The sequence below is a fragment of the Jaculus jaculus genome, chromosome 2 (genome assembly GCF_020740685.1).
Source record: "Jaculus jaculus isolate mJacJac1 chromosome 2, mJacJac1.mat.Y.cur, whole genome shotgun sequence".
Classification (NCBI taxonomy): Eukaryota; Metazoa; Chordata; class Mammalia; order Rodentia; family Dipodidae; genus Jaculus; species Jaculus jaculus.
This window is the reverse complement of record NC_059103.1, coordinates 7611766-7636327: the sequence shown is the minus strand read 5'-3', so window position 1 is coordinate 7636327 and position 24562 is coordinate 7611766. Positions and strand designations below refer to the sequence as shown.

Below are 24562 nucleotides of genomic sequence, written 5' to 3'. Positions count from 1 at the left end.
ATTAGAGAGTTCCAGAAACAATTCATGACTGAAATTGTACCATTCCATCCTAACCAGACTAGTCATCTCTTGGTACCATGCCATGTCATGTGTGTTCCTTGCCATTTGTCACTCATCAGGTGTCTGTCCTGTGAACATCATTCTGCTGTGCTCAAGTGACCTGTATGTAGGTTATCATGCATTGTTGCAGACGGGCAAGGATCGGACAGTTGGAGAGAGATCACAGTCATACTTTCCTAGGGAACATCTCTACTCATTGTGCTATGTTAATCTGTGTTTAAACAAAAGCCCAGTAGCTGGGCTGCAAAGTACACTTGTAACCCCAATAATAGGAGAGTTGAGGGTGGAGGATCATGAGTTCAAGACAAGCTGAAGCAAGTTAGCAAATTACTGTCTCAAGAGAAAGTAAAGTGAGAATTAGGGTGCAGCTCAGTGGTAGAGCACTTGCCTGGTATGCACTAGGCCCTGAATCTGATCCCCAGTAAAGTGAAGTATGGTACCGTCCTGAGCCTCTGATATGTCAAGAAAAGCCACTAACCACGGCCTGGCCTCGGCCTCCTCTCTGACCATTAGATAGCCCAGTCCTCGCTGTCACCCAGAGATGACCACCTCTAGGTAGGCATGCAGCAGGTCATCTTTTCCTCCAAACAAGGCCTTGTGAGCCTCAGGCATTCGAACGTCCTAAAACGTGTGTTGACACGCGAGCCACGTGCCCAGAAGAGCTTCAGGGAGGCGGGTCGGGGCCGGTGCTGGAAGCCGGGGTCACATCCCCCGCGCAGGTTAGCTACCCTGCTTACTGGTGCTGCCGACGCCTGCAGCCGGTATTATGCTGTGAGCAGCTCGCAGCCTGCCAGGGAGGCCCCGCTCCTACGTAAATCGCAGCAGGCTCCGCCCCGGGCACTTGGCCGCCCTCAGGCCCCGCCCCGCGGACGCAGCGCCGTCCACGGTAGCCGGCAAGCTCAGGGGCGGGGCCCTGGGCCCTTGGTCACGTGCCGCCCCCGGCGCCGGCCCCTCTCCCGAAGCTCCTCGCGGCCACCGTAGAGGGCGTCTGGCGGCCGCAAGGACGGAAGCCGGGAGGCGCCGCCGACCGCGCCTGCGATAGCGTCAGCCCTGCGCGGAGCGCCAGCCCATGGCGGCGGCGGCGGCGATGGCGGAGCAGGAGGGCGCCCGCAACGGCGCTCGCAACCGTGGCGGCGTCCAACGCGTGGAGGGCAAGCTGCGTGCCAGCGTCGAGAAGGGAGACTACTACGAAGCGCACCAGATGTACCGGACCCTCTTCTTCAGGTGGGCGCGGGCGGCGACTTGCCGCCGAGGCCCCGCCCCCGCCGCCGCTCATGGGCCGCGTCGCGTCGCCCCTCGCCCTCATTGGACCGCGAGGCTGCCCGTAGCGGGCGGCCCGGGCGGGGGCGCGGGCGCGGGCTCGGCTCGGACTCCTGGCCTAGGCCTTCGGCTCCGCGCCTGCTCGTCCCTCGCCGGGCCTCCTCCTCGGGCCTCGTGCGCCGGCGTCCCTGACTTCTTCCTTGGCGTCCTCTCCCACCCAGGCCGCCCCCCGATGTCTCCTCCCTCCTCCTCCCTTCCCCGGCCTCTCCCACAGATCTGCGCCTTCCTTCCCCGGCCTCTTTCCAGGGCCGCCCTTCCCTGGCTCCAGCCTCAGTCCCGGTCCTTGGCTTTCCTGCTCCCTCAGGCCTCGGCTTCCTCCCAAACCTCCTCCCTTCCTCGTCCAGCCTCCCGCTGGTCGCTCTCTGGTCCTGGTCTGGGAGCCGCTTCTCTGGGTTTCCGTGGGCTGACGCCAGGGTACAGGACGGCAGGAGAGGCCTGCCCTGGCCCCCAGCGGTGCCGCCTGCTCGCGTGGGTCCTTAGGATCTGTGTCTGCCAACAAGCCTGCGATCAGCCCTTATTCCTAACTTGGGACGGCAGGGTGTGGGTTTAGCCACCACGCACCACTGTCGCTTATTCCTTTTGGATGTGCTTTCGTGTTGTTTGGGGCAGTTTTTAGTTCACAGTGAAATTTGAGTAGAGAGTGATGTCTCTGTCCACACGGCCATCTCTGACTTGGGGTTCCTATGCATGGTGGGATGGCTTCCACTTTAATTAGCTCCATCATGATGCCAGCTGCGAATGTATTCTGTAGGCTGGATGAAGATACGGTGACATTGTCTCCAGCATGGCACCTCACAGCATGATCTCTGCCACAAAGCTCCTTTCAGGTGGCTGACCTTTACATGTAAGGGCAACCATACCTCCTGTTCCCAGAGTGAACCCTGGGCGGGCAAGTGGCCTTGGGTGGACACAGTAAGAAAGAATTTGTGATCAAGGCCACGTGTAGGAGGTACCAGCCTGCCCTAGTAACATGTCCCTCCACAGCACTGTTTTGAATCCTGGGACTTGGCAGTGTGGGATGTGCCTCATATCCTTGATTTCAAAGGCTTCTCATTTGCTTCACCCCCTGTGCAACATAAGTTAGGAGAAGGAGGGACACATTAGTGCCCCCACTCTTATCACAAGTGACCTGAAGGGTAGCCTTGTTTCAGAATTTTCTGCGTATTAAGGCAGACGAGCCAGCTGGGTGTGGTGGCGCACACCTTTAATCCCAGCACTCGGGAGGCAGAGGTAGGAGGATTTCTGTGAGTTTGAGGCCACCCTGAGACTACATAGTGAGTTCCAGGTCAGCCTGGGCTAGAGTGAGACCCTGCCCTCGAAAAACCTAAATAAAACCCACACAAGCTGCAGCTGGTTTAATCACTATCCTGAGTGCCTTTTTTAAAAAAATTCTGTTGTTTAATTGACTTAGAAAGATACTTGCTTTTCCCTTTAGTTAGAGGTTGTTTAGTTTACCTGTAGAAGCCAGAGACGTAAGGCCGGCCAGTTGTCCCTCTGTGCCCACATGCAACACTGAGTGTAAGCTGGAGTCTAATGAGTTTCTTGGGGACCAGTATCTTAAGTGTCTGGTTCCTCCCAGAATAAACTTTTTTTATTTTTTGGTGTGCGTGCGTGCGTGTACACCAGGGTTTTCCACTGCTGCAAATAAACTCCAGGCACATATGCCATTTTGGGGGGTCTGGCTTTTACATGGATGTTGAAGAGTTGAAGCCTGGCCGGAAGGCTTTGCAAACAAGTACCTTTAACTGCTGTGCCATTTCCCAGCCCAGTCACCTAAGTCAATCTTTTTTTTTTTTTTTTTTCCTGGTGCTTATTGAACCCAGGGCCATACACATGCTGGGCAAACACTACCACTAGGCTATATTCCCAACCCCTAAACATGGAGCTCTTGATTTGAACATCCCTGCTATGACCCAGGACACGCGTGTTGATGTAGCATTATGTTACCAGACAAATGACTTGTTTGAGGGAGAACTGAAGGTGGTGGTGGCTAAGTTCTGCCTCCTTGCCTGTCTTTGGCTAGATGTCCTGAGTTTCTGAGGAACCTGCCACCTAGGGGCTGGAATACCATCTGGCCCAGAGAAGCCTGGAGCTCAGTGCTTACTACCTCTCTGAGCCTTGACTTCCCTGGGTCACTTGGGAGACTGAGTCCGTGGTGGTAACTACATCACCAGTGCTGCCCAGGAGTCCAAGAGTTCTTTCAGATAGCCCATGTGGGCTCAGGGACATGCAGTGGTGACTGCTAAGGAAGTCAGAATGAGGTTGGAGAGATTTCTTAGTGGTTAAAGCAAAGCCTAAGGACACAGGTTTGAGATGTACAAAGTCAGAATGTCCAAGGGTCACTAGTTACAGATGTGTGCATCTACACATGAGTATTTCCATATAGTGTATGGTTTGATGGGTTTTGGCATTTGAGCCCTGTGAGGTTTTGATGCTGAAAATCCTCACTGCCCTGACCATTTTTCCCCCGTACCAGCTTCCCTCAGACCAATCTCCAGGCAGCCAACTGCCACTCAGTGCAGCTTGCACTGCTTTTGTAAGATGGAACCATAGCGTGTCACTCTCCTGTGTATCTCTTTCTAGTTCATTCTCTACTGTGTTCTGTAGGGCAATGCTGGGTGTACTGTGAATGTGTCGTGACCCTGTCATTTTGACCTTACAGCCCATAACCACTGTGTGGTGGAGAGGGTGGAATGGGGCAGTCTACAAAGATGGAGCCAAGGGCACTTCAGAACCCTCTGACCTCTGTTCCAACTGTGGTATTGGTTTGGCAGGCTATCTTGTCTCTGCAGACCTCTCAACCAGGTGAGGAAGGAGCTCTGTAGTCCTGTTGGGTCAAAAGCTCTTTGGCTGTGTCAAAGCGACCTTAGTGCTGTCCACTGTGTAGGGGTGAGGAGACGGGTTGGCCATTCTCCTTGCAGCCTCCTGAGCCTCTGCCACCTGTTGCTGGCTGTCCTACAAAGCAGGCCATCCTGCTGAGGTTCTTCCTGAGAACTCTTTGACTGGTTGGTCACGTCTGTGACTATCTGCCTCTTAAGTCACCCGAGGAGATGTTGAGAAGGAAACCTGTGGTGCATGTTGTGCACATATCTCAGCCCTGGTCCTGAGGCCACCGCTCATTGCGAAGCACCCTTGTCCTTGGGTGCCTGGGCTGCTCTTCAGCACTCCTCAGCCTCCTCCTGAGTGTGCAGCAGGCAGCTTCCCCCAGCCCTGAGCTCTGCAGTCTTCATCTGACTCCACACAGTTACTGTCACTACTGTCAGTGAATTTCCTTTTGGTTTTTCAAGGTAGGGTCTCACTCTAGCCCAGGCTGACCTGGAATTCACTATAGTTTCAGGGTGGCCTCACACTCACGACAATCCATCTACCCCTGCCTCCTGAGTGCTGGGATTAAATGCGTGTGTGCCACCATGCCTGGCTTCTGTTAATGAATTTCTGTGTTTGTTTTTGAGATGAGGTCTTGCTGTGTAGCCCTGGCTGGCCTTGAATACAAGGCTATCCTCCTGTCTCAGAGCCCCTTATCCTCCAGTACTGGGATGCTGGCATTAGTCACCATATCCAACTTGCTGCTTTTTGCTGAGAGCTGATGAGCTGGAGGCCAGGCATAAACCTGTGTATTGTTTGAGACATGGCTGCCAGGAGTCTCTTTGGGATTAGCAGAGCGTAGTGGTGTGCACCGGTTTAGGTAAAGCCTAGTTACTGTGTAGAAGGAGCTTCTTTTTTTTTATTTAATTTTTATTTATTTACTAGAATGGATGTGCCAGGGCCTCTGGCCACTGCAGGTGAACTCCAGATGCATACACCGCCTTGTGCATGCAGGTTACATGGGTTCAGGGAGATCAAACCTGGGTCCTTAGACTACTCAGGCAAGCACCTTAACAGCTAAGTCATCTCCCCAGCCTAAGAAGGTGCTTTTGGGTATTATGCACTGGCCGGCGTTGCTCAGTCTTCACGGGGCAAAGCTGTGTGTGGGACTGGGCCATCAGCCGTCTCTTGGCCTTGGGGCACCACCCAACTTGCTTCGTCACTCAGAAAAGAAAATCTCTCCCAGCTCCCAGAATTGTATAGTGTGAAAAGAACTTTGTCTTCCTGTTGCTGAGATTCTTGTCCTTAGCAGCGCTCCTTGACCCAGACAGCGAGGTTTTGATCTCAGAAATGTGGCTCCTCTGACTTTGAAGGAGTTCTTCTTTCCCTTGGGCTATACAGGCTTCTCTCTTGGTCAGCCTCAGAAGGGCTTGGGAGTCTTATGCGTACAAGTCAGCCCACACCAGTGACTGGCAATAGAAATAGCTCTTGCAGTCTCTGTCCACACAGATGGCAGGGCTAGGATACCGTACACAATGGCAGGCACCTGCCCGTTGATGGGGCCCCAGAGTGTAGGGCACCTTTGTGACAAGTGGCTTCCTGCTTAGGAACAGGCTTTCCTGAGAACGCCTGGCCCCACCCCTGTGGTAGTCATGAGCAGTCGCCTTGGAGGGTCTGAGTCCCAAGGGGGTATCTAGCCCGAGACTGGTCCCTCCTCCTGGTGTCCACACATTCCCAGTCCTAAGCCTTGTCAGTATGTCTTGAGTTGCATACTTTTCTGTAATTTGGTTGGCCTTTTTTTTAAGACTATTTTTATTTATTTATTTATTAGAGAGAGTAGACATGCCAGGGCCTCCAACCACTGCAAAGGAACTCCAGGCACATGCACCACCCTGTGCATCTGGCTTATGTGGAACCTGGAGAATTGAACCTGGGTCCTTAGGCTTCACAGGCAAGGGCCTTAACCGCTAAGTCATCTCTCCAGCCCTGGTTGGCTCTTTAAAATATGTATATATTTTTTACTTATTTGCAAGGAGAGAGAAAGAAAGTAAGTAAATGGGCACGCCAGGGCCTCTACCTGCTGCAAACAGTCTCCAGATGCACGTGCCACTTTGTGCATCTAGCTTTATGTGGGTACTGGGTGGGCTTTGCAGGCAAGCACTTTAATTGCTGAGCTATCTCTCCAGCCCTCCCCCCTCCCTTTTTTTTCAAGGCAGGGTCTCTCTCTAGTTCAGGCTGACCTGGAATTCACTATGTAGTCTCAGGGTGGCCTCGAACTCATGGTGATCCTCCTACCTCTGCCTCCCGAGTGTTGGGATTAAAGGTGTGTGCCACCACACCCGGCATCCCCCACTTTTTAATTACATTTTTTAACATTTATTTGCAAGCAGAGAGAAAAAGGAGAGACAGGCAGAATGGGCATTCCAGGGCCTCCAGCTGCTGTAAACAAACTCCAAGTACATGCACCACCTGTTCATCTAACTTCACGTGGGCACTGGGAAGTCAAACTCAGGTCCTTAGGCTTTGTAGGCAAGTACCTTAACCACTAAGCCATTTCTCCAGCCTCCCTATTTAAAATTTTAAAAAAATATTTTATTTACTTATTTGAGACATAGAGAAAAAGAGGCAAAGAGAGAGAGGAAAAATGGACACACCTGGGCATCTAACCACTGCAAAGGAGCTCCAGATGTATGCACCACCTTGTGCATCTGGCTTCATGTGGGTACTGGAAAATTGAACCTGGGTCCTTTGGCTTTGCAGGTAAGTGCCTAAACCACTAAGCTATCCCTCTAGCCTCTCCCCTCCATTTAAAAAATATTTTTATTTAGTTGCAAGGAGAGAGGGAACAAGAAACAGTATGGTGTGCCAGGCCTTTTGCCATTTCAAACAAACTTTGGATACATGTGCCACTTTGTGCATCTGGCTTTCTGTGGATATTGGGGAATTGAATTGGGACCAGCAGGGTTTGCAAGCAAGTGTCTTTAATCACTGAGCCATTTCCCCAGCCTTTGGTTGGCTTTTTTTTCAAGTCATTGTATGTGCCTGCGTGGGTATATGTGGGGGCCGGGGTGTACCACAGTGCACATGTGGGGGTCAGAAGTCTTGGCTTCCACCCTGTTTGAGGCAGATCTCTTGTTTTCCGCTGCATTTACTAGGCTGTCTCACTTCCCGTCACATCGTCGGTGTGCTGGGATTATCACAGATGCGTCCTACCAGGTCCAGCTTTGTGTTGGTTCTGGAGCTCCCTTCTGAGCTCATCACACTGTGTAGCAAGCATTTTACCCATGCAGCCATCTCCGCAGCCCCAGTTTGGTTGTCTTCAGCTCTGCTCAAGAGGGCTGGGTTGTGTTCTTTGGTGTTAGCGAAGTGTTGGGCACACTGCCAAGGACAGCCTGCTGGCCTGAGCCTTCCACTCCCCTCCTTGTGGTCTGGCCTCTGCATGCCACCTGATGTCCATGCTGTCCTATTCACTGTCACTATCTCAGTTCTCCCTGCCCTGCAGTCAGGAAGCGACCTCCCCCCACCTTTCATGCTGTGCAGAACAAGGTGACAACTGTTGGCCAGCCCTCCCTGAGCTAGTTCTGCAGCATGCAGGACACTGGGGTGCCTGTGGGAGGCTTGGGGCCCCTGCTATTCCCCCACAACTGTGGCTGGGTAGAGACAAAGTTGTTGTCATCATTGCCATCTTCCCCAGGGCTTTATGCTCCTTTGTCCCTTGCACGCAGACCAGACCTCCTCTGTTCAAGTGGACAGCATCTGTTTTCCCTGTGCTATCATGGTAGTCTTGCCCTGAATCTGCCTTAGCCTCTCCTTGGGTCACATGTGAACCCTGAGCTGCTTTACAGCAGCTCCTGGTCTACTGAGCACGGCGTGTCGAAGGTGGGGCTGGCTGTACTATGTCAAAGGTGGACATGCTGGCCACCGCTGTCTGTTCTGCTGGTGATGGGGCTTGTGCATCCCAGAACCCCCATGTAGTCACCTGGTTGGAGGAGCTGGGGCAGTTTCCAAGGCTGCAATCGTAGGAGTAGCTTTACGTGTGCTCTGGAAGACAGGCCTAACCCACCCAGCAACGTGCATTTTGATGAAGGCACACCAGGCTGGGCCAGCGAGCACTGGAGAACCAGCCTCCTGTGTAGGCATCTCAGGGGGTGGCTGGGTTCAATACCTCCTTCCCTCTCTGCAGATACATGTCTCAAAGCAAGCATGCTGAGGCCCGCGAGCTTATGTACTCGGGAGCACTGCTATTCTTCAGTCACGGCCAGGTAAGCTTCTGCCTGGGTGCCCTTCCTGCTTTGGGCAGGGAATGAAATGGGAATGACTGAGGAGAAGCCAGAAGAAGTCTTTGGGCTATCCTTGGTGCGGGCTGCTAGCACTGGAGGCAGAGGAGCCTTTTGTCCCCAGATGTGGATACATAAGTGTCCAGGGCTGTTGCTGTGTGGACCCATCATGGCCTAGCTCCAGCACTGGCTGTATGTGTTTACCAGGGCTTCTCAGTGACAAATTTAGTGTCCCAAGCTTTATCTCAACTCTTCTGAAGAACCTGGGTCTTTTTAACTGTGATTCTATTCAATACCTTCTGTAGCAGAACAGTGCTGCTGACCTGTCTATGCTGGTCCTGGAGTCCCTGGAGAAGGCGGAAGTGGATGTAGCTGATGAGCTGCTAGGTAAAGACTTCTCACTGTGGTGCGGGAACCCCTGTCGTGTGGGCTGTCCATTCCTAGTCTCTAATGTCATGTCTCTTAAGAGCTTTCAGTCCCTCTAGTGACTATGTGGTGGGGCTCTGTGCTCTGGACTGATTTGTTGACTGTCCTGAGCCTGTGGGCATGTCTTGCAAAGTGTGCCATGCTGGGTAGGTGGATGCAGCTCTATCCTGTCCCCTTCCTGCCTGCACTGCCTGTATAGTAATCACCCTCTTGTCCGCTCAGATTGACAGCAGCCTCCCAGCTGGCTGTGGGTTGGGGTGTATCCAGAAGTCTTCCGGCAGCCAGCCCTGTTGAGGAGCACATGGCTGGCATAGCCCTTACTGCAAGCTGTCTGCTAGAAGAAGCACCATGGCCTCTGATGCTCCTGCATTTAGGGAAGGAGGCTCACCTCTGTGCCTCAGCACTGGAGCCTAGCTGCTCACAGCCAGTCCAGCCCTGCTTCCACATCGTTGGCTCCTGCCCAAGCCCACCAGTGTCATTATGGTGCAGGCTGAGCTGCAGACCACAAGGGCAATCCACAGACCAACTGAGTATCCTGTGTGGTTCGAACCCATGCAGGGACAGCCACCACATGCCAGTAGCATCGTAGTCTTGTTTGGAGTCACATAACTGGACTTCTGCCGGCTGTGCCAGGACTTGACGCGCAGTCTCACTGTAGCCAGACTGTCCTCGTGGGCCACTCCTGCCTCAGCCTCCATGTGCTGCGTTTCAGTGTTGTGACACGTTGTTGTAAGGCACGCACCTGTGTGTTTCTTTGTAAGGTTTGTTTGTGTTGTTCACAGAAAATCTGGCCAAAGTATTTAGTTTGATGGATCCAAACTCTCCAGAAAGAGTGGCTTTTGTGTCCAGAGCTCTGAAGTGGTCCAGTGGAGGGTCTGGGAAACTGGGCCATCCCCGGCTCCACCAGCTGCTGGCCCTCACGCTGTGGAAAGGTAGGCCTGGAACCTTTGCAGCCACCTCTCTGCACACTGTGTTCCCTGTCCTCAGGAGTGGGGTGGGTAACACGAGTCAGCCTTCCTCTCTCTGGCTAAACCCTGTCCATCTGCTTCAGTGTTAAACAGTCCCTGGTAGGAGCCTCTGCAGCCCAGAAGGGACTCCTGGATAGTAGGACCACCCCCTTTCCAGGCTCTGACCTGATCCTTCCACGGGCCACAGGCTCCTCCTCTACGCTCCTCCAGGGCTTCCTTCCCCTTCCTAGACAGGCTTTCCCCACCCTAGGCCCTCTGCTTTTTGGCTTTCTTTCCGTTTATTTATATATTCATTTATTTATTTATTGAGAGAGAGAAAGAAGGGGTGCACTAGGGCCTCCAGCCACTGCAGATGAACTCCAGACTCCTGCACCACCTTGTGCATCTGGCTTATGTGGGGTCTAGGGAATCAAACCTGGATCCTTGGGCTTCACAGGCAAGTACCTTAAACAGTAAGCTATCACAGTCCTCCATAGCTTTCTTTTCTTTTTTAATATACTTTTTTATTTGAGAGGCAGATACATACATATGCAGAGAACAGGGAGCTTTCTTAATGTTAACCTCATTTGGTTGAGTATTTGTAGAGTTGTTCAGCCATGGGTCATTATGGCTGATGTTCTTGGCTCCAACTCAGCTTTGGTGCAGAACCATTGCTCAGTGGGCATGGTCGGACTTAAACAGCACAATCATCAGAGCTGGGAGTCCTCTCCTCAGTAGAACTCTTTGGGACTTCAGTGTTAGATGAGGTTGGCACTCCTGCTATTCAGAGGCCTTTGCTCCCAGCTGTCCCCGTGTGTGACGGGAAGTGACACTGGAAGGTGCAGTGGCCTATGGGGACCAGGACACCCTCCTTTGAGCCCCAGAAATTTGGGTACTAAGAGCTGGGGGTGATATCCCACCATTACTGAGCACAGACTAGCCCATGAGTAAGACCCAGCCAGCAACGGCCACAGTTCAGGCATGGATGTGTGGGATCACGCTCCTGCTTCTGTGTCTGCTGCAGTCATGGTGCCTCCCCCTTCCTGCCTCTTGAGCACTGAGTCCTCTGCCTTTACCTCAGAGCCACAGTAGAAACAACCAGAGCTCAGTAGATCCAAAAGCCAGAGAGATGGTGGCCCATGCCTTTAATCTCAGCACTTGAGAGGCACAGGTAGGAGGATTGCCATGAGTTCAAGCCACCCTGAGACTACATAGTGAATTCCGGGTCAGTCTGGGCTGGAGCAAGGCCCTACCTCAAAAAAAAAAAAAAAAAAAAAAAAACAGAGTTGAGAGACACTTGGTGTTGTAGTCAGGTTCTCATTGCTGGCAGAAATCACCCGACCAAGAGCAGCTTTTGGGGAGAAAAAAAAGGGTTTGTTTTGCCTTACAGACTTGAGGGGAAGCTCTGTGATGGCATGAGCAGAGGGTGGACATCACCCCCGACCAACATAAGATGGACAATAGCAACAGGAGAGTGTGCCAAACACTGGCTGGCAAGGGGGAACGGGCTATAACACCCATAATCCCATCTTCACCAATAGTGTCTCCAAGAGGCTTTAAATTCCAGTTGCCATCAGCTGGGGAGACTAGCATTCAGAATACTTAAGTTTATGGGGGACACCTGAATCAAACCACCACACTTGGTAAAGGAGTCCCATCCTTCTCAAAGACCTTGACCTGCAGCTAATGCTGTAGCCTTGGTCCTTCCTCTCCCATCCTCTCTGTCTTTCTCTTGGGGCCCTTCGCTGTCCTTCCTAGCACAGGCTGTCTGTCACCATGGGGCAGAGACCTTCTCTGCCATGTGCAGTGTCCCTAGGTGTGCCTGGCAAGACCGGAGACCACATCCAACCTGCACAGTGCTGCCTGCCTGCTGGGACCCCCCAGGGATGAGTGAAGGGCTGAGCCCAGACTATGGCTGTGACCTGTTGTGGATCCAGGTTCTAAGCACTCACTGGTAGTCTAAGCAGCCACTGCTCACCTAATATACCGCCCATGGGGCTTCTCTCAGACACAGAATGCCTGCAGGACTGGGAGTAAGAGTCTGCCTTAATTATTCCCCTCAAAACACCAAGCACCCTGCGTAGGAAGGGCTCTCATGGGTTGGGACTAGGCCAGGGAACCTAAAGGAGTTGGAATTGGGACTTCTTGCATCCTTCCTGATGTTAGGCCTCTGGGAGAAAGCTGAATTCAGGCTGGAGAGATGGCTTAGCTATTAAGTGCTTGCCTGTGAAGACTAAGGACCCATGTAAGCCCCCAGGACCCATGTAAGCCAGATGCACAAGGTGGTGCATGCATCTGGAGTTCATTTGCAGTGGCTGGAGGCCCTGATGCACCCATATTCTCTCTCTCTCCCTCTTTCTCTCTCTCTGTGCTTCTTTCTGTGTGTCTGTCGCTCTCAAAATAAGTAAATAAAAATTTTTTAAAAATGGAAAAAAAAATGAGCTCAAGCCTGACTCTTGCTACTTACCCAGGAGGCCCAGTGCTCTATTGGAGGGAAAGGATAGGGTGCTGGGTTACCTTGCTGAGCGGGTGTCCCCATTTGAACAGTGGGTACTGGTGGTCCTCACTGTGCACACAGGAGCATCTCCTGCCTAGGACCTGAGGAACGAGACGAGGTGAGGTGCGCCTCCCTTGCGCTGAGGGCGAGGGTGCAAAGCAGCCCCGCCAGCATCAAGCAGCGGCTGGCTCACTGGCCCCGTTCGCATGTTTGCCGTCCAGTCTCAGTGCATGTGAGGGCTGGGGACAGGCAGTTGTGAGTGGCCCTGCAGGTGGACAGCTCATTCGAGGCAGCAAGTGTGCCTGGGGCAAGTGGGTAGGCAGGAATAGGGAAAGAGAAGGGGTAGAGTCCCTGAGCGCGTGTGTGTACCCTTCACAGAACAAAACTACTGTGAGTCTCGGTATCACTTCCTGCACTCCACCGATGGTGAGGGCTGTGCCAACATGCTGGTGGAGTACTCCACTGCCCGGGGCTTCCGCAGCGAGGTGGACATGTTCGTGGCCCAGGCGGTGCTACAGTAGGTATCCAGCATGACTTTGTGGGGTTTTTATGTGAATCACACCAGAGAGGGCCTTAAGCAGGCTACTTTGTCCTACTGTGCCACGTGCTAGGGGGGAACCACAGGCTCATTTGTCTGCTGTGGCAATATGTGTAAGTCCTGCACTTTGGTAGGGGAACACACTTCCAAGGCTGTCTTCCAGATATGCCCGCCAGTACCCTCTTCTGCACATGGTGGCCACACCTCCATGTTCTTGCCCGTGCTCTTTCCCAGTTGATCTTGAAAGTTGGGCACATACCAGAGCTGATGGGGTGGTACACTCACTCCCATCCATCCTGTGGGTATTACCTGCCTCTTGAGTAGAGACTTCAGTCTCCCACCCTTTCCCCCACTTCCCCCTGCCCCCAAGGTAGGGTCTCGCTCAAGCCCAGGCTGACCTGGAATTCACTATGTAGTCTCAGACTGGCCTCGAACTCAGTGATCCTCCTCCTCTGCCTCCCGAGTGCTGGGATTAAAGGCGTGTGCCACCACACCCAGCTTTCATTCTCCCATCTTTGGAGTAGTGTTCATCCTGGTCATGTTCCCACTCATGGAAAGACTTGCTGTGCAGGGCTGGTTAGAGTGAGTTTGCTGTATGGACTCAGCAAGATTTGGTCACAGACATCTGCCATGCTTGTTGCCAATGGACATTGCTTCATTTAGGGATTTTGAGGCAAGGTCTCTAGCCCAGGCTGGCCTGGAACTCTGTAGCCCAGGCTGACCTAAAACTCATGATGATCCTCCTACCTCAGCCTCATGAGTGCTGGGATTAAAGGCTTGAGCTACCGCATCCAGCTTGTTTTTATTTTTATATTTTATTCTAGAGAGAGCAAGAGAGAATTGGCATGCCAGGGCCTCAGCCACTGTAGTTGTGGTTTGTGCCACCTAGTGGGCATGTGCGACGTTTTGTTTGCCTCACCTTTGTGTGTGTGTTTAATGTGGGATCTGGAGAATAGAATACAGGTCCTTAGGCTTCACAGGGAAGTGCTTTAATCACTAAGTCATCTCTCCAGCCCCCCAGCTTGTTTTTGAGACTGGCTGATTTTAAACTTGTAGCAGTCCTCTTGCTGCAGCCTCTTTTTTTTTGTTTAATTTTTATTTATTTATTTATTTGAGAGTGACAGGCAGAGAAAAGGAGGCAGAGAGAGAATGGGCATGCCAGGGCTTCCAGCCACTGCAAATGAACTCCAGACACGTGTGCCCCATTGAGCATCTGACTAACGTGGATCCTGGGGAATAGAGCCTCGAACCGGGGTTCTTAGGCTTCACAAGCAAGTGCTTAACCACTAAGCCATCTCTCCAGCCCAACTGCAACCTCTTAAATGCTGGGATTTCAGGCGTGCACCACCATAACCTACTTTTTGTGATTTTAAAGAAGGAATGATTTGGGGCTTGCTGGGCTAGCTGTGTGTGTGGCTATGGCTGTTGTTTCCTCAGGCAGAGGCCAGGACTGGTCTGCAGACTTTTCCTGCCCAGCTTCCATACCATGTGCCCCTGTAGGAGATGCCAGCCATGTTGGAGAAAGTGAACTCAAATATGGGCTTCTGTTACAGCTGTTGGCTGGCTCTGTTTACTGTCAAGAGCAGTGTTTCTTTCCCAGGCTACCCCACTTCCTCTGATGCTGTGAGGGGCAGCCTCCGGGCAGTGTTCTGGCTGGATCAAGGGCTATTCTCAGGCGCAGTGGTGCTGCTGCTGGCTTCTGGGAGGTGCCTGGAAACTTGAGTCTGTTGTCAAGATTTTCACCCACATGCTGGGTGTGGTGCGCACGCCTTTAATCCCAGAACTCGGGCGGCAGAGGTAGGAGGATTGCGGAGAGTTTGAGGTCACCCTGAGACTTAATAGTGAATTCCAGGTCAGCCTGGGGTAGAGTGAGACCCTACCTTGGGAAATAAGAAAGATTTCCACCCACTGAGATAATCTCTTGTCCAGGTTTCTCTGCTTGAAAAACAAGAATAGTGCGCTCGTGGTCTTCACAACATACACACAGAAGCATCCGTCCATCGAGGATGGGCCGCCCTTTGTTCAGCCCCTGCTCAATTTCATCTGGTTTCTCCTCCTGGCCGTGGATGGGTAAGTGCCTGTGTCTGTCTGGGGTGCCGGGCTTGTTCCCAGTGCTGGAGTCTCACTGGGAGATGTCTCTGGTTCTCATTGCAGTGGCAAGCTGGCAGTGTTCACAGTGCTGTGTGAGCAGTACCAGCCGTCCTTGCGGAGGGACCCCATGTACAACGAGGTGAGGCTGTCCTGCTGGCTGAGGCTTGTAACCTGGGCAGCAACTTCGATAGGGGAGCTGGGCAGCTCTACTTGGTGCCTGGTAACCCGCACCCTGTCTCTTGCAGTACCTCGACAGGATTGGACAGCTCTTCTTTGGTGTGCCGCCCAAGCAGACATCCTCCTATGGAGGCTTGCTAGGTGAGCCCTATGGCAGCCCCCACCCCAGTCCTTCCTGGAGAGCTCCCAAGTTGCATGCGTTGTGTTGTTGGTGCAGTGGAGGCAGATTTCTGAACTGCTGTTGAAGATAGGGACATGGTAGCTTGGATCTGGGCTCCGAATGCAAGCATCACCTTCCCCCGGGGCAGGGCCAGCGCAGTCTTCTATGTCAGGGACTTCATCATCTTCGCACTGTAAACCTGATTTTCCTTTCATTTCCTGGTGACAGAGATTGAATCTGGGGCCTTGAACTTGCTAGACAAACTCTTACACAGAGCTACAACCCTAGCCCTTTTCTAGCTTCATATTTGAGTAGTAAACTCCATTTTAGAGAATTCCAAAGTGCTTCCTCCCTGTTGGGACTTTTTGCAGGCAGGCAGCCCTGCGCTCTGTAGGGGGTAGCTCTGGAGGTACCAGAACCTTGTGTGGCTCCAGGCTGTGCCCATGCTGTCACCTACTGGAATGTGGGGCTCCTGTGCGTGCAGTATGTGATGCCTGCCCTGTGTTGTGACTGGCAGTGCAGCCAGGCATTACGACACCAGTGGTTCTCCAGAGCTCTGGTTTTATGACATGGCACTCCAGAAGGTTCCCTCATTGAGACTGTTCTACAGATGTTTGTCTCCAATCATGCTTGCCTTCTAAAGCTGGTTTGGTTGGGCTTAGGGTTTATTTTTCTCCCTTTGTTTTTCTTTCCTTTCCTCCCTCCCTCCCTCCCTTCATTCTTTTGTTTATTTATTTTTATGTTTTTGAGGTAGGGTCTCACTCTAGCCTAGGCTGACCTGGAATTCACAACTCAGTCTGTAGTTCTAGGCTGGCCTCAAACTCACAGCAGTCCTCCTATCTGTGCCTCCCAAATTCTGGGATTAAAGTCCTGTACCATCATGCCCAGTTCTCCCCCCCCCCCTTTTTTTTCTTCTATTTTTGTAGTTAGGGTCTCACTCTAGTCCAAGCTGACCTGGAATTCACTGTGTAGTCTTAGGATGGCCTCAAACTTATTATGATCCTCCTATCTCTGCCTCCCAAGTGGTGGGATTAAAAGCATATGCCACCGTGCCTGGCTTCTTCCCATTTAAAAAAATATATATTTTCTTTTTATTATTTGACAGAGGGGAGTGGGAAGAAAGAGAGTGGGCATGCCAGGGCCCCCAGCCACTGCACACGAACTCCAGATGTATGTGCCCCCTTGTGCGTCTGGCTTACATGGGTCCTGGGGAATAGAACCAGGTCCTTTGGCTTTGCAGGCAAGCGCCTTAACCACTAAGCCATTCCTCCAGCCTGCTTCTTCCCATTTTTTTAGGTCAGGTGTCACCATATAGCCCAGGCTGGTCTCAAACTGGCTGCAATCTGCCTCCTAAATGCTGGCATTACATGAGCCACCCTGCCCAGATTTCTTTTTTTTAATTATTATTAATTTTTTTTTTTAAGGTTTTTTAAGGTAAGGTCTTAGTGTAGCCCAGACTGACCTGGAATTAACTATGTAGTCAGTCTCAGGGTGGCCTTGAGCTCATGTCGTTCCTCCTACTTTTGCCTCCCTAATGCTGAGATTAAAGGCATGCACCACCATGTCTGGTTTCTTTTAACTTTTCTTTTAAATATTTTATTTATTTATTTGCAAGGAGATAGAAAGAGAGTGGATGTGCCAGGGCCTCCAGCCCTTGCAAACAAACTCCAGATGCGTGCACCACTGCATCTGGCTTCACATGACACTGGAGAACCAAACCCTGGTCGTTAGGCTTCGCAGGCAGGTGCTTTCACTGCTCAGCCAGCTCTCTCCAGCCCTCAACTTCTTATTCATCACGAGCCAGTTGCCCATCAAGAGCATGGGCAGAGGTGCCAGTGAGGTGCCACGTTGTCCTTCCTGAGCCTCCAGTGGTCTGGACTAGAGTCTTGTGAGGGGTGGAATTCCTTGTGTGCTTCCGTCTCAGCTTGAGGTGGTGGGCCAGCGTTGCCAGTCCCTTCCCGCTTCACTCTGCCTTCACGCGCTTGCTCGTCCTGCGGAAATGCTCCCAGGCTGCCTGTGAAGTGCTCTGATGTGCAGACACAGGAGTGTCTGCATCTCCAGACCCAAGCTGTGCGGCAAAATGCCTGCTGGCTCTGCAGCCCTCAGGGCTAGAGGCCTCTGTGGGGTTGGCACGCATGTCAGTGTTCTAATTCCTGTGCCTTTGCAGCGGCGAGACAGGCACCACGCAGCTGATGGCCACGAGTATCTCAGGCATGATCCTGAAGCTCTGGTCCCATAGAGTGCAGGGTAGTGTGTGTGTGCCATGCAGCGCTCTGCTCTCCAAGGTTCCTGTGGGTGACTTGGAGCACCAGGTTCCCTGTTGAGAGAGGCTCAAGGTCTTTCTTACCCCATCATTATTTGTGGGGACATTCCTAGTGTGGCCCCCAAGAGCCAGGCAACCTGGGTAGCTGGACTTCCTGGAAGGCGGAGCCTCCAGAGAGGGCACTACCATCAAGTCCTGATAGCCGTATGGCTATGGTGTCTCTTTCTCTAGGGAATCTGTTGAGCAGCCTCATGGGCTCCTCAGAGCAGGAGGAGGGGGAGGAGAGCCAGGACGACAGCAGCCCCATTGAGCTGGACTGAAGCCGCCGGGCCTGCATGGAGACACCGTGGCCGGCACTGCCGGGATGAACTGAGTGCTAGGCCCAGCACGAGGCCCTCACCCAGCAGGTTCCTGGTCTGCAGCTGGTGGGGCCACCCATGCCCAGGTCAGTCCCTATTTATGTATGGTGGCTAAGGGCCGCGTGGCAGGACCAAGAGCAAGGCCCGTCTGTCTTCTGCGGCAACCGTGTTCCCTCAGATCAGCCACAATAAAGCGCAGGCCTTGCAGCAGCACCCGCTGCCATCCTTGTCTCTGGTTCCTTGGGGAGGGACGTGGGGTGACAGAGCCTGGTGCCCCTCGTGTCCAGCATAGTGGCATGCTGGAGGAGCTACGGCTTACTGATAGGAGGTGGGCCAGGGCCCTGGGTCCTGCAGGTGAGAGTGAGTTTCTGTCTTACTTCGTGTGGACACGGGGTCACTTTGCAATCATGGTGTGCTTCTCCCCATGGCAGACAGGTATGGACTGTGGTGTCCCAGCGCCCTGGAGGTCAGGAGGCCAGGCTGATGCCCTGGGATCCACAAGGCCATATGGGCCAGCAGTGCTGAAATGACCTCTGGGCTCCTCTGCAAGTCCTGAGCTGCAGCCCTGCTGGTCCCCGTGGCCCATGCTGCTGCTCTGCAGTGGCCATTTTTAAAGGGTACTGTAGGGTTTTCCGTGTCTGTCAGAATGCAGTATTTATTTTTATTGGGTGGTGGATTTCTTCAACCTAACATTTTAGGATTTAACCAAATAACCAGTCCAGGAATGAGCAACCCTGTCCATTACCACTGATAATATTCCACATTACCAGTATGATTATAAAGGGAAACACTTTATTTTTTCACAATTAAAATAAGAGTTGTAGATTAATACACAGCAAACCTGCATGAGAAGAGAGAGATGCATTATTTACTGTAAAAATGGAATTTAAAGGAAGGTCTGTGTCACTTGTTGCGTATAAATAAATCCTTTGTACTGGGCTTGGCCTTGGTCCTTTCTGAGTGAGCTCTGGGGTTTCACGTGGCTGGTGGTGGGTCTTGGTGTCAAACCCTATCAGTGGGCTCAGCGACCTTGAGCAGCATGGGAAGCAGCTGTGGGACTTAGTGCTTGACCCAGCCCTGCTGGAGTCTAGCCTGGGGGTTCTTGTGTGCCCAGGCCAGGCCCATGAGCCCTCAAGAAGAAGCATGTCCTGGGCTGTTCCCTGGGAGTGTCCAGGTTGCCTGTGTGATAGAGTGGCCAGTGTTGGCAGTGTGAGTTGAGGCCAGCCTGGGACTATATATAGCAAAGTGCCAGGTCAACCTGGGCTACAGTGAGATATCAACGAAAAAAACTCATAAATGTCAGGTGTGATGGCACATACCTTTAATACCTTTAAGCGCTCGGGAGGCAGAGTTAGGGGAATCGCTGTGAGTTTGAGACCAGCCTGGGACTGCAGAATGCCATGTCCAGCCTGGACTAGTGTAAGGTCCTACCTCAAAAAATCGTAAAACTGAATATGTCATTTCATTGAAATCATCTCCATTGGGGTGTGGGTTTGCCAGTTTCAGGAAACAAGACTGGAGGTGACTGGCACACTGGAGACCCCTGCTTCAAGGGCAGAGAGGGACTCAGCACTGGTTCCTTCTGCAGGGGTGATGGAGGGTAGCCCCAAAGGAGGAAGGAGATAGTGGGGGCATGGCCACTGGAAAGAAGCATGCGGTCTTCTGGGACAGGCTGGTGCCCTGACAACTGTTTCAGAAGCACATGTTGAGATCTCACATTAGTGATATATTTTGGTGCCTTTGAGCACAATCCACTGTTGTTTGTACTAAGGGGATTTTACCTACTATTAACACCAGGCGATCACAGAAAAAGCTGGCCTGGGGAGATGGCTCAGTGTCTAAGAGCACTTGCTTTATAAGAATGAGGAACGGAGTGATCCCTGGCACTGACATAAAAAGCCAAGTACGCCCCAGTGAGCTCTAGGTTCAGAGAGCCTACCCAAGGAAATAGGCAGAAGCATGATTGAGGGTGACACCTGACCACCTCCTCTGGACCCTGCAAGTGTGGACACACATTTACACCACACGTGACACATACAGGGCTGGGGCTGTGAGAAGTGAGGCACTGCCATGTACACCCGTGTCACCATCAGAAGACCAACAGTACCCCTTCCACACGCGTGTCACAGGAAGTCACTGTTCCTACTGTGGCATTCTACTTGTTGCTGTGTGCAATGCGTACGATCCCTTGGTCCCCATAGCCCTGGTCCAAACTGGTGTCAGGGAGCTGGCCTGTGCTCCACCAACTGCTGGGGGGTAGTGTTGGCTCAGTGACCTCAGGAATGTAACTTTTCCATCTTTGGACAATCTTTCCCTAATTATGAAGTTGTGTTTACTTTGAAAAATGCCAGGCTGTTCTGTTTCCAATGCGCACAGGTGTCTGTGCATTCCTGCACATGCATGTAGACACTATTATCCATATGGACTCATACAAACATCACCAACAGAGACATGACATGGCCATGTGTGCCTACCTGTCCACAGAAATCTGCTCATGGGCTGGAGAGATGGCTCAGCGGTTAAGGCACTTGCCTGCAAAGCCTAAGGACCCATGTTCAACTCTCCAGACCCTACTTTAGCCAGACACACAAAGGTGAGGCAAACGCAAGGTCACATGCCCAGTAGGTTGTGCTAGCATCTGGCGTTCGATTTTAGTGGCTGAGGCCCTGGAGTGCCAAGTCTCTCTCTCTTTCCCTCTCTCCCTCCCTCCTTCCCTTCCTCCCTCTCTCTCTCTCTCTCTCTCTCTCTAAAAATAAAAAAAAAAGCTGCCCACGAAGGCTGTGGTCCAGGCTGACCCCATGGTGAGGTAAACACAGGTGGTCTTGATTCACCTTCCTGACTAGGTTTCAATCATCTGCATCCAGGCTGATCAGTAAGGCCACCTGGATGAACCTGTCCTGGTGGGGGCCAGAGGTAGGGGGTCCTGGGATGTCAACACACCAGCCTAGCTGCCAGGTTGTACAGCCCTCTGCCTCCCCAGGGCCTTGGTTTCCTCGTTTGAATTTTGGGAGGTCTAGAGCTATATAGCTCAGCAGTAGACTTCCTGCCTAGAATCTACCATGCTGAGAGTATGGCTTTAAACCACTTAGCTAAGATTCCCCCAGTGAGGGGCTGGGGGTGTGGCTCAGAAGCAGAGTGCCTGCCTATCACTTGTGAAGCCCTGAGTTCCATCCCCAGTGCCTCACAAGTTTCTTATTTGGGAGGACATGCAAGAGCCTGTGCTGGGCTGAGCTTATCCTGCAGGTCGAGTGTAGGGCCCGAGGACCTGCCAGGAGTCGGTGCTTCTGCCTCTGCTACAGCCCACAAATAGGACAGGTGTGGGCAAAAGTGGCCAAGGAGGGGCCAGGGCCTTCCGAGGACTATGGCCCTCCCTACACAATGAGTATACAACACAACTTGGTGCTGCAGGGGCCAGTGTGGCCTGCTGTGTCTGGACTGCCTTGGGAGAAGAGAGGGCTCCTCTCTACCTGTGTGCCCAAAGGGAGGCCTCCAGGGCAGGCTACGTTCCCAGCCCCAGCCCTCCCCCACAGAGCCTCCAACACACAGAAGGGACCAAGCCAGAGCCACACTTTATTCCAGGACATGATACAGGGCAGCAGATACCTAGCCTCTGGAAACCTGTCCCAGCTCTCTGGGGCACAGCTTGGCCAAAGAGGGCTGAGGCTGCCCAGGTCACCCACAGGCATGTCCCCCAGCAGTGTTCCACACAGCTGTCCAGAGGCCAGAACCTACCCTGCAGGGGTCCCACAAAGGGGATCCTGGCTGCTGGGATGGCCAGTGAACCTCAAGGGGTCTGGTGGGAAATAAATACAGGGTGGCTTTAATACTGGCCTGCCAGCAGCAATAGGGCCAGGGACATGGTCACCTCTGCCTGTGGCCGCCTCTTGACTCCACTCACCATCCTGAAAGGGCTCAAAGACTGTAAGGTCGGGGCTGAAGGGTGTGGTCACGGGGCAGGGAGAGCACCAAGCTGGGCAGAGACACGGTAAGCAGATGGGGCGGCCACCCTGGCTCCTGGGCTGCTGGGCTCCACGCAAGGCGCCTGGCAAGCCCTCCATGCCACACCAGCCAGCTGTTCTAGGAGAAACCGGAGGTCCCACGGCCTGTGTGCACGTGTTTCTCTTAGAAAACTAACCCCAGCAGGGTCAGCCCTGGCAGACAGAGAACTGACCCCCGCCCCTGACCAACACACATCGGGTGCTCAATAAATACTTGTTGAGGTGACTGGGGAAGGGAGGCATGCGGCAAGTCCCAGAGTTTAGTCTGGCAGCCAGGCCAGCCCGCTGCCACTGCTGTCCACGGCAAACCCGGCACCGGGTACTGCCCTGAGGCCCAGAGGTCCCTCGGGCCAGGAGAGTTAGCTGAGGCTGCCCGAGCAGAGAGGCGCATCAGGGTCCTTAGAGAGGGGACGTCCAGCAGCAGGGACGCACGCAGGTCAGCTGGCATGGTCAGCAGCAGTGTGACAGGACCGGGCTGGCCAGGCCCAGAGCTGGGTCTCCCTGCGGTGAGGTTCCGGAAAAACATCCAAGGGGCTGAAGCCGGAGCCCCACCTGGCTGTGCCTGGGCCACCCCCAGGAGCAGGGTTTGGGCCAGGAGGCGGGCTCCCCCACGGTCCAGCGTTGCCTCACCAACCACATCACCATAAGTGCAGTGTCCTCGGGCCTCCAGGCTCTCTTGCTAGGGTTTATGCTTGAAGTGGGCTTCCACTGAAAACAGGAACACGTCCAGGTCACCCAACCACCCCGCCATGGCAAGCAGCAGGAATCCCCTGCCCCCTAGGACACAGACATGGGGCCCGGGGGCACACTTCGCATCAGAGGCCTTCATGGGTGGCCAGCCTTTGTCGTGGCCTCCTCGCCCCGTCCCTCACCTGCGCCCTCACCTGCATACTCCTGAGGCAGCATGGGCCTGTCCACCACCTTCTGGAAGGCTGCCACCCACTCCCTCTGGTCCAGCTCCGTCTCACAGGTGAACAGGAACTTTCGGTCAGGGGTGACGATGGTGATGCCGTGGGGCCAGTGGTGGCCCTGGGTAGACGAAGGGAGCCCCTCCAGCACCGTGTAGCCACTCTCCTTGCTGCCAATGAAGACTTCCCCTCGGGCAAAGGCATCCTGAAGGGGGAGGAGGCGGGGTGTCAAGTGTGTCTTCCCCCCACAGCCCACCCCTGGAGGGAGGGGCCCCCGCACTCCTATCTGCGTCCTCTCCAAGCCCAGAAGAGGCCGAGTAGTGACCAGGACCCTGAGGACTCCAGCCTACTCTCCCTCGCCAGTGGGCAAGGAAGAGCTAGGTGGGTTTAGACCCTCCTTACCAGGGGGTCTTTGAAGTACATCAGCCTCCGGTCGTCCATGGTAAACCAGCGCTTCCGAAAGCCTTCCGTTTGCTGCAGGTCAAGAAGGGTGGTAAGGAGCCGGCCTGACCGAGGCGGGCCTCTGCCCTAGCTGACCCACAGCCCAGCACCCTAAGATTGGTGTTTCATCAGGCGTCGTTCTGACCACACAGCAAATGAGGGGCCCTGGTGGCAGCCCTCTGGGATTCAGACGCTTCCAGGCCCTGTACTCCGATTCCCAATGGAGCACTGACACCCGCCCACAACCTGCACAGGTACCTACTGAAGAGGGGACACGGGCAGGAAGAGGGAGCTGAGCTAACCATCAACATCCAGAGCCAGGCTCTGGGGCTGCAGCTGGCACCAGGGTACAGACAAGGACTGCCCTCAAAGCTCAGGGCCACCGGATCACAGTGTGGGCTCCAGGACTCTCAGGATGCACCCAGCCTGACCTCGAGCCCTGTGTCCTAACGCACACGCACCCTCCACAGTGACTCAACCTCTTGGCTTGCCACCCTGCCCCACCCTGTTCAACTCCAGAGAAGAGACAGCTGCAGGATGGGTGACCTGGGAAGCTTGCCACCTGCAGGCCTACCTTGGGCCCCGTTTTCTCCATGTAGCCCTCCTTCAGGTAGTTTCTGGACAGCTTGGGCACCAGCTGAGGCAGGACAAACAGTGGTCAGCCCCACTATGCCCGCCCTAGATGACACTTAAACCTAAGCATGGCATTCAGCCCTGGGGCATGTGTGGGACCCTACATATGCCCTTGGTCAGTCTTTTGACCTTTCCTGGGCTCAAAGTCATCCCACTAGGCCATTTCATTAGTCCCCCCCACCCAGCAGGTGGCCCCAAAGCGGTCACTCACATCTGCATTGCTGGCCCCAGGGAAGGCCACCTGTAAGTAGTGGAACCGGGCGGCTCGCAGCGCGTTGAACCAGTCCACAATCTCCTGGAAACCAAATCGGTGGTGAGCCTGGATCAGGCTCTGCCTCCCCAGCACCCGTCAGCAAGGGGGCGCCTCCAGACCGCCCACTGGAGGACGGGGTGTGCCTCCATCTCCCTCTCATCGAGCAGAAATGCTCCCTAGGCCAAGACAGGACCGGACCAGGGAACAGGCAAGACGAGACAGGGCAGGGTGACATCGAACTCTGCACACCCCAGGGCTGCTTCCATTGCACACCGCTTGTTCAGACCTTGACGGAGTTTCTCTGTGTGTCCAGCCCTGTCTGTCCTCCTTTGGGCCCTGGCTAGTCCCTCCCCGGAGCCCACACCTATCTGGAGTCTATCTTTCCTTACCCAGTGCCCCTGCTGGGGTC

The 24562-nt window shown here is 53.7% G+C and overlaps 2 protein-coding genes and 1 long non-coding RNA gene across 4 annotated transcripts in view; 2 read left to right on the top strand and 1 right to left on the bottom strand.

Annotated features, from left to right (window-relative positions):
- The first annotated feature begins 1121 nt into the window (after positions 1-1121).
- Get4 (guided entry of tail-anchored proteins factor 4) lies at positions 1122-18859 on the top strand. Its single transcript, XM_004666338.3, has 9 exons — positions 1122-1284; positions 8369-8447; positions 8768-8849; positions 9671-9820; positions 12711-12849; positions 14800-14940; positions 15025-15100; positions 15207-15279; positions 17793-18859. Exons 1-9 carry the CDS (start codon positions 1130-1132, stop codon positions 17879-17881), a joined length of 984 nt encoding a protein of 327 aa, XP_004666395.1. The 5' UTR covers positions 1122-1129; the 3' UTR covers positions 17882-18859.
- Positions 1441-6849, top strand: LOC123458613. The gene is made up of 3 exons (XR_006635744.1): positions 1441-2224; positions 4043-4185; positions 6795-6849. It is a non-coding gene; the product is annotated as an uncharacterized LOC123458613 (long non-coding RNA).
- Positions 17491-24562, bottom strand: part of Adap1 (ArfGAP with dual PH domains 1) — a 65958-nt gene continuing 58886 nt past the window's right edge. Inside the window, exons 6-10 of one of the 2 annotated variants that reach the window (XM_045143072.1) lie at positions 24112-24195; positions 23842-23904; positions 23229-23300; positions 22791-23031; positions 17491-17615 (exon numbers count right to left, since the gene is read on the bottom strand). In XM_045143072.1, coding sequence (XP_044999007.1) covers positions 17506-17615; positions 22791-23031; positions 23229-23300; positions 23842-23904; positions 24112-24195 — 570 coding nt within the window. In that variant the 3' untranslated portion in view covers positions 17491-17505. Of the gene's footprint in view, positions 17616-21470; positions 22627-22790; positions 23032-23228; positions 23301-23841; positions 23905-24111; positions 24196-24562 lie in introns of those variants that run through there. The other variant, XM_045143071.1, reaches the window with a different exon arrangement.